Genomic DNA, 9,536 nt, shown 5'->3' with positions numbered 1-9,536 from the left:
AACAGATGGTCGGAGTATGGAGGCAGATAGCGAAAACGAAATTGAAGAAGAAATTGAAGCTATTGAGCGAATAGCTATTGACGCTATTCGGTCATAGCATGGGTGTACCTAATGAAGTGGCCCATAGCATGGCTGCCTTATTAGCATCGCCGGTAAAATGTGCGGACCAAACGATCAGGACTTTTGCATCTTGTGACACTAGAGCAACTTAAATCCGTCGATTGGTAAGTGTTTGTTTCGCATTAAATGTGGGTATCTAGTTTCAAATGTAGATACAGCTAGCGTAAATAGCATGTTAGCATCGATTAGCATAGCATGTTAGCATCGATTAGCTGGCAGTCATGCCTCAACCAAATATGTCTGATTAGCACATAAGTCAACAACATCAACAAAACTCACCTTTGTGATTTTGTTGACTTAATCGTTGCAAATGCATCTGCAGGTTATCCATACATCTCTGTGCTATGTCTGTCTTAGCATCGCCGGTCAAATGTGAAGACATTCTGGCAAATTCAAATCCAGTGGTGCAACTTGAATCCCTCCCTGTTAGTGTTGTTACACCCTCCGACAACACACCGACGAGGCATGATGTCTCCAAGGTTCCAAAAAATAGTCGAAAAAACGGAAAATAACAGACCTGAGACCCTGTGTTTGTAATGTGAAAATGAAAATGGCGGGTGTATTACTTCGGTGACGCCACGTTCTGACGTCATCGCTAAAAGAACGATATACAGAAAGGCGTTTAACTTGCCAAAATTCACCCATTTAGAGTTCGGAAATCGGTAAAAAAAAAATACATGGTCTTTTTTCTGCAACATCAAGGTATATATTGACGCTTGCATAGGTTTGGTGATAATGTTCGCCTTTAAAAAAAAAAAACACATCAAAAATCAAACTACGACCTGTGGCATGCTGCTACCTGAACCATGAACCTGACTGATCTACTGCTGCTACTGCTGGTTGAGGGGGACGTCACCATCGAAGAAGGCTAGTGGAGCAATTTTATTTGAATGATATTATTTTACAATGAGCTGGGGGACATCAATGTCATCCAGTGCAGCCGATAAAGCGAAGGAATGAAATACGGTTCTCAAAGCATAAGTATGTACAAGGGAGTAGGTTTGATTTTGAGATTGGTGGGGACACAAAAGTGCTCCAAGGCAGCACTCTGAAAATTTACTTTTTTTTTTTTTTTTTTACATTAGCAATCATTACTAACGTCATGCAGATGTTATAGGGTAAAGCAACTAAAATGAAAGCAAAGGAGACAACTTCGAAGAGTTCTCATCTTTACTGTTTAGTGTAAGGCTGTAGTGCAACTGTGCATCATACTGTCAATTAACATAGCCTACTGTCCATCAACAACATCAGAAATACATTCATACAATACAACATTGTAAATAAACATAAATGAACTGTAATAAACTTTTCCCCAACTTGTGTTTAAATCACTCACAATTTTTCCCTTCATCTACTTCTTTCTATTGCTGCTTTTGTACTGTAAATATGTTACATGGAACTAAAAAAAAATCAAAAAAATAAAACAGAAAGGTGAAATCTGGTGATCTGATTGGCTGTTAACCGTGGTTTAAATATTGAGCACGGCTACTATTCTAAAGCCTTATCACAGCGTAGGCTATCACTCCGCCTCAGGCACGTATGAATGGTATGAATGGAAGTTGTTGTCACGTATCCATGATGCTCATACTGGAGTAGCTTTCAGTGTTGTTATATGGACTTTTTAGCAATAGATGAGTAAAGTTACTATAACTGTATTACTGGAATAGGAAGTAAGAGATTATACTGTACATATATTATGGGTTGCACCCCATCATTATATTATACTCATGAATTTTATATATACGTTGTTTATATTATTTGATATGTCATTACAGTATATCATTGGTCTGACAATTTAACTCAAATCCTCATGATTAATACATCTCCATACATATTTCAGAGTTGTTCTGTGTGTGTGTTTAATTATCTTACAGGATAATGAAGAAGTAGCAGCAGACTCAATGTTACAATCCAACAAGCTGAAGACACATACTCAGTTTCAACAGATGCCTGTGAATCTATATCGAAGCTGCCTCTATTGTTTCTGCCTACTGGCCACACCATTTGACTGAACTGAATTACTTAGCAGAGGACCTTAGGGGGTAAAGTAAAACTTCACATTCCCTAAAAGAGATGATAGAGGAAGTTTCCATCACCACGACTTCCACAGACATTTAGTTTATGGAGAGAAAATTAAGACAACGTGGCTCATGTATTGCCCCACTTTTCTCACCATGAATTTGCACTACAATTGTAGTTGTAATGATCTTATTCTCAGGGAAATTATGTAAATAGCGTATATTCATTTTTTTTTGTCTTGATATATCAAATAAATAATTACTAACTGTGTAACGATGCATATAGATTTTTCTGTGGGGATGGGGGGTTAGAAGTATGCTTTTGCCTTGAGCGTCAAATGATCTCGAGCCGGCCCTGTACACAGGCACTTGTGTTCATTCACAGGGCAGTGCCTGTTACCCGACATAGAGGAGCTTACTGGAGCACAGTCTTCATCCTTGTCTTGCTCATGAAGTCGTCTTCTAGCAGTGTAGCATTTAAGACCCATTAGTGGTGGTGGATTTCCATCCCATTGGACAGCGTTTTCCTTTTTTGATTGCTGGGTCGATCTTCTTGGGTTTTGGGTGTGCGTCTTGTGCATTTCAACTTTTCTTCTCCATGACAAGGATGAGTCCGTATTGGGCTAAATGGCTGACTGAATGATTTTGTGAGTGTGTTTGATTTCATGTGATCAATTAGGGACAAGCGGTAGAAAATGGATGGATGGATGGATGGATGGAATTTCATTTTTCTGATGTGACGAGGCTAAATTTATTGCCAATATGTCCAAATTGTGAATCCGGAACAATCCATAAATCATCAGCATTGCATAAAGCGCAGGACTCAAAGCATGGAAGAAAACACCGGACATTACGATGGACACAACAGGAGACTTACGTCTTCCACGTCCACCACGCCGATCTTAGGAGATGAGAGGTCTATGCGAAAGGTCTTCTCCCAGTAAGGAACCAGCTAAGCAGAACAACACAGGGTCATGACGCAGTAGTGGATAAAACATCGGAAACCGAGTCACGAAAGTGAAGATGTGGTACCAGGGGGAAGTTGTCGGGGTCGATCCAGATGATGCTCAGATTGGGGTTGTCCGTGTTCTCACGTGCCACCTCTTTTAGGATTTCAAGGAACTCAAAACCATCTAAAAAGACAAGTGAAGGCTTTAGGTGACAGCTTCACATATGAGGGAACGAAATAGATTCACGTACCTGGGTCGTCCTCCTCAGCGAAGGCCACAATGTGCTCTCCGTCAATGTCGTCCTCCTGGTGGCGAGAGAGGCAGTTTTTTTGGAAAAAAAGATGTTTGTAATTAAATCTTTTTGAAAACTGCTTACCCAGATCTCATACATGCTGTGAGGTTCCAGTTTCCTGAGAGTAGGTCTGAAACAATAGAACACGGGTGTCATACTTTTTTCATTTAGGGCCATATCGCAGTTATGGCTGCCCTCGGGGGGTCACTTGTAACAGTAAATATACTGTATGTGAATGTATCAGAATCAGAATCAGAATCAGAATAGTTTTTATTGCCATTGTTTGAGAACGGGTTCACAACTAGGAATTTTTCTTGGTGCAATCGTGCAACATAAAAGACATATAAGACAGAATAGGTAATAAGATGAGCTGTAACTGAGCTATCAGATCTTGTTATAGTTAATGTGTCTGATGGCTGAGGGGAAAAGACTAATCAGGTGGCGGGAGGTGTGGGTCTGGATGGACCGTAGTCTCCTGCCTGAGGGGAGAGGGGAGAATAGTTTGTTTCCAGGGTGAGAAGAGTCAGCTGTGATGCTGTTATGAATGTAAATTTATAAACACCTTTTCTTGTATTGCAGTCAAGTCATTTACAAAAAAGTAAACATGGTAGGCTACTAGGAGCTAGCAGCTACACAATAACTAAGCACACAATAGCACACAAACAAGACATACTGAACATCCATCCATCCATTTCCTACCGCTTGTCCATTTTGGGGTCGCGGGGTGTGCTGAAGCCTATCTTAGCTGCATTCGGGCAGAAGGTGGGGTACACCCTGGACAAGTTGCTACTACATCGCAGGTCCAACACATGTAGACAACATTCACACTCACATTCACACACTAGGGCCAATTTAGTGTTGCCAATCAACCTATCCCCAGGTGCATGTCTTTGGAGGTGGGAGGAAGCCAGAGAATCTATGCAGTCACGGGGAGAACATGAAAACTCCACACAGAAAGATTCCGGGCCCAGGATCGAACCCAGGACCTTCGTTTTGTGAGGCACATGCTCTAACCCCTGTTCCACTGTGCTGCCTACATACTGAACACAATTTTTCAGTATAAAAAATATCAGATAATTATAGTTGCAAATAACTGGGAGGGGTTCCAGCGCCGCCCACCCCCAGTTCAGAGGACATTCAAATACCAGTACAACACTTATTAAATACAATACTAAAATGAAAAAGGAAAATGTTCTTATTTTCTATAAGAAAATCCACAGTAATAATAACATCAATCATAGTTTTTAAATCAATTTAGAATCCAAACAAATACAATTACGATTTGGGAGTGAATCAATATTTTTTGAGCAACTCCTAACAAGTAGGTCAGTGTTTTTCATAACTACCGTTGTTCCATGTGTTTGACCAATTTCACTTGATTAAGCTTTTGTTTTCATCAATATACAAGATATAAAAAAATTTCAAATATGTACTATGATTTATGCTATCGTATCGATTAATGTTAGTATGGGCTAATACTTATGGGTCAAATATCTGTATCTAATTGAAGGTGAAAAAATTGTATCGGGATGCATTCTGATTTTAAATATTCATTTTTTACACAAACAAAGGTTTGGAATATTTGATGATTATAAAGTTTAGAAGATGTGAAATTGATTGCAAAGTGTTTTACTGACGCAAATTATTTCCAGGCTTTCACTAGCCGCAAAACGATGATGTCGCGGGCCAGATCTGAGCTCTGGTCCTTGAGTTTGACACCTGTGCATTAGAGGGCATACATTGTCCAGAGGAGTAGAGTTTAAATGGTCACCTGTCGTGCTGCTCGATGTAGTCGACCAGCTCAGCCTCCGTATAGGGCTTTCCCGGAATAGTGACGGACTCCTCCATAAAGGGCTCATAGAAGTCGACTTCATTCATCTTCAGTTTGAGTTTCTTGCCGATCTACAGCGAAAAAAAGAGTGAACCTTTTTGACCTTTTGTACTCTTCATACCTCAAGCAGACAAACAACACTTAGTCCTTCCACAAACCTTGGCGTCAAAGGTGGCAAAGAATTTGACAAAGGGGTGGAACTCCTCTGCAGCGTCGTCGAACTCAATAAAATCTGCCAAGGAAAAGAAGACCAGGAGTGATGGGATCACGCTCATGAGTTCTTTCAATGATCAACCTACGAGGGGATTTCTCGCTTTTGAAGTAGCCCACCAGCTTGATGACCTCGTCCAAGTTGTGGAAGCCCTTCAGCTCCCGTTCGTTGTCGATGATCTCCACAGGGTCTTCGATCACCTGAAGAGTGGGACGACAATCAGGATATTACATATTTTGGCCCATCCACCCATCTTTGAAGCAAGGTTACGTCATAGAGGAACTCCACGAGAGTGTCGGCCGCCAGCTCGCCGTCATACTCGATGATCTCGTTGTCCGCAAAGATGTAGAGGCTCTCCACCTCATCCAGGCCTGGTGAGAGGACACAGAGGTAATTGTGGTCAAGCAGTACCCCGGATCAACACTTGAGGGCGGCGTTGAATCTTTGGATTTCAAATTGCATTATTTTCCCTTTGTTTGCTAGCTCAATTATTGAGAGAGAAGCCAACCAAGTTTCTTGGCCACTGCAGCATCCTCTTTTTCATCCACCAGGCCAAACCCAATGTCTTCATCGTCCAGATCTTCCAGAACCTGGGCTGCGAGCTGCACAAACACACAAAGGGTTGATTTTAGATTCAGATATGTCTTAGGACCAACTTCCAGTCTAATTCATCTCGGGGGGCCAGGGTCAATTCTTGTCTGCCTGCAGCCCTTAAAAGCAAAAGCTTTGGACTGCTGCCTTGCACTTTCTAAATCGGAGCGAAACCAGAGCCAACAATTGACAACCGCCCACGCCAGCCCGCTGCTTTCTGACCTCCCCCTCGTGAGGAGCGAGGACAGCAGGCCAGCCGCACAAACAAGAGGGGGCCGATCTTGTGGAGGCGCTGTGACAGGTGCACCCGTTGATTTAAAGGGGGATGCAAAAAAGTGTTTATGCAAAGAGAGCTCCTGTGAAAGACTTTTAGTGTCAAACACTGAGATTTTTTCTGCCGTTCTCCACAGTGGCCAATACCATTAACCCCATCCTGAATGTGATCTTTGCCTGGATGACAAATGATGATTGCAGCTGCTTGACTGGATAAATGGCAGTTGGCTGTGCTCCTAAAAGGTCCAACAGAATGAAATTGAAGCTGCTGTGGCTTGAATTGGTCTCACTGTTATCCGCTAATAGCTTCCTTAGATGAACAGAGCTTGCAGATTGAAGAAGAGGAGACCTTGGGGGTGTGGTAGACTAATGAGGTGCAAACTTTCCCTTTACTGTTGTTATTGATGAATCATCCCTTGCCACCAAAGCACGGCCATATTTGTAACAGGGGGAGTATTTAAAGGAGGAGTGAGGGTGCGTCCGCCAGCTATTTAAGGCTTTGAAGAAAATTGCGTGGAGGAGCAAAAAAAGATGTCCTAGTTGCATTACATGTAGAAGTGGGTGGGGCAGCAAGCACTTGACGCGCAAGGCGTTCACATTTATCATGTCCAGACTTTGATTGACACGTCTTGTCCCGCATGTCTCCATCGGGACAAGGGTCAGCGCTTCCCTATCAGGTGACACATGACGAGTGGACTCAGCAACGCCGCCGCAATTGACTCAGGGTGTTTTGCACCCTTTGTGCATTTATTTTGCACACATATGAATGTTACTGTATATAGTTGTGGCTTCATGCAGATTTTTTATGGGCCGACAGTATGTGCACGTTTGTACATATTTATAGATCTACAGACATCAGTCAAACGTTTAGACTAGAGCAGGGGTAGGGAACCTATGGCTCTAGAGCCAGATGTGGCTCTTTTGATGACTGCATCTGGCTCTCAGATAAATCTTAGCTGATATTGCTTAACACGATAAGTAATGAATAATTCTGCTGGTAATCAGTGTCAAAAATAACGTTCAAAATATAAAACATTCTCATGCAATTTCATCCATCCATCCGGTTTCTACCGCACCTGTTCAAGAAGTCGCATTAATGGTAAAAAGTGTTTTATTTATTGTTGGTTAGTCTCAGAATAACAATGTTATTAAAAGAAATAAGAGACTTATAATACACTAAAAATGTTGGTCTTTCTTAATAATGCATGCATATAGTTGTATTCAGTGTTAAAAAAAATAAATTATATGGCTCTCACGGAAATACTTTTAAAAATATTTGGCTTGTATGGCTCTCTCAGCCAAAAAGGTTCCCGACCCCTGGACTAGAGGATAATGTGTCTCCAAACTTTTGACTGGTTTTCATATGTATACATTTGTAGAGCTACCTTGACCTATTGCACAATATGTACTACTTTTGAAGATATACTGTTTATCACAAGGCCAGCAAGTCCTTCTCTGCTTGCCTGATATAACCAAAAATCATGATCATAATTAAAGATAAAATACATTTTTAATTTACTTTCCCTAAATATCTAAAAAGATGTATATTCTTTTCATGTCATATTATGCTCATTCCAGTGCTGTTGTTTTTAGTTTTAGTTTGTATCCAATCAGAATTCAGCTAGCTTATGTTGCCATGCTGTACCAAATCTGCCCGAGGCCTTCAGAATCAACAATGCAGGCGTCCGTGCACTGTAAGTGAACGGGCACATACAGGTGATAGACAGTTGCAATAGCCAATCAGATCACGAGTTGTTGTCCATAAGGTCTTCTAGATGGCCTCATGTTGAACGTGACATTTACGCGTCCTGTGATTGGATACTCATCTGGCCAATCAGATCACAAGTTGTTGACAGTGGCCTATCCAAGTAGCCTGATGGTAACGAGACTGTGATTGGATACTCACTTGTCATTCCAAAGTGAGTATCCATTCACAAGTCTCAATTTAGCAGGAAGGGGGAAGTGTTGCGCTGTTGCCAGACCGGGAAAGCAGTGAAGGAGAACAAAACGTTGATTAGGATCCAGTTATATATTTGCAAGGTCATTTTCAAGAAGGATATTTAAAGAGAAACTACACCCTGGAAGATAGCTCAGCTGTTCTGGCGATCAAATGAGGAAATGCTCGCCATTTCCAATCTAATCAGCCAACGACGAGGGTTATCACTTTTAATATGTTTCTTGCAATTTACATGTTGACAGTACCACATAAGATATATTTTAATTGCTGATGCGTTTTTATTTATTTTTAAATGCGGCAGAAAATAATCCGTTTTATACACTGCTGAGGCGATCCAATGCCCTTGTGGCGTAAATGTGTTCTTGTAGTATTTCTCCAACAATGGTCATGTGGTGACATCAATTATGGTATTTTGAGAGGTAATCATTGAAGTCGGAAATCACTGAAGGCCTAGGTGGGAATCGCATGGCCCGCCACTGCTGTTTATCCCTACTTGTAGATGTATGTAAACAAGGTGTGGGCAAACCTTTTGGCTCAGGGGCCACAATGGCTTTTAAAATTTGACAGACCGGCCAGGCAAGCACATCATACATTTCCAAAGCATATCATATCTGTTTGAACTAAGAGTAGGCTTCTCAAACATGGGCTATTTTAATCATAATACATCTATTTTTGACAATATCATATCAGAACATCGAAGAAATATAAAAATGGAATTAAAGGGTTAACACTTACGTTCTCTTTTAGGGACAGCAGTGTTGTCGGTCACCCTTTTTTGCCAGTGCGTTGAAGTCTAGTGACAATTTGTGACAATTCTCAAAACAGATCTTTGCTCAATTTTGTTTTAATATTTGGCAGGATAGATTAAAAAGCAAAACAAAAAAAAAGACTAAATAAACTACAAATATTACTACTATAGTAAAATTGGCCACTAGAGCTTTAGAGCCAGATGTGGCTCTTTTGATGACTGCATCTGGCTCTCGGATAAATCTTAGCTGACATTAATCAACACGATAAGTAATGAATAATTCCGCTGGTAATCACGATGTTAAAAATAACGTTCAAAATATAAAACATTCTCATGCATTTTAATCCATCCATCCGTTTTCTACCGCACCTGTACAAGAAATAACAATATTATTAAAAAGAAATAGAGACTTATTATACTCTAAAAATGTTGATTTTACTTAATAAAATGCACGCATTTAGTTGTATTCAGTGTTAAAAAATATGATATGGCTCTTACAGAAATACATTTGAAAATATTTGGCTTTGATGGCTCTCTCAGCCAAA

General features: G+C 40.7%; 1 protein-coding gene across 1 annotated transcript in view; it reads right to left on the bottom strand.

The window, feature by feature from the left end:
• The window catches only part of casq1b (calsequestrin 1b), a 30,990-nt gene that overhangs the window by 1,549 nt on the left and 19,905 nt on the right, over positions 1 to 9,536 (bottom strand). The window contains exons 2-10 of the mRNA XM_061913401.1: positions 5,931 to 6,024; positions 5,693 to 5,793; positions 5,511 to 5,622; positions 5,370 to 5,443; positions 5,152 to 5,282; positions 3,465 to 3,510; positions 3,339 to 3,393; positions 3,171 to 3,271; positions 3,016 to 3,090 (exon numbers count right to left, since the gene is read on the bottom strand). Coding sequence (XP_061769385.1) covers positions 3,016 to 3,090; positions 3,171 to 3,271; positions 3,339 to 3,393; positions 3,465 to 3,510; positions 5,152 to 5,282; positions 5,370 to 5,443; positions 5,511 to 5,622; positions 5,693 to 5,793; positions 5,931 to 6,024 — 789 coding nt within the window. The remainder of the gene's footprint in view (positions 1 to 3,015; positions 3,091 to 3,170; positions 3,272 to 3,338; positions 3,394 to 3,464; positions 3,511 to 5,151; positions 5,283 to 5,369; positions 5,444 to 5,510; positions 5,623 to 5,692; positions 5,794 to 5,930; positions 6,025 to 9,536) is intronic.

The sequence above is a fragment of the Nerophis ophidion genome, linkage group LG10 (assembly GCF_033978795.1).
Source record: "Nerophis ophidion isolate RoL-2023_Sa linkage group LG10, RoL_Noph_v1.0, whole genome shotgun sequence".
NCBI classification, from domain to species: Eukaryota; Metazoa; Chordata; class Actinopteri; order Syngnathiformes; family Syngnathidae; genus Nerophis; species Nerophis ophidion.
This window is presented reverse-complemented; position numbering and strand designations above follow the sequence as displayed.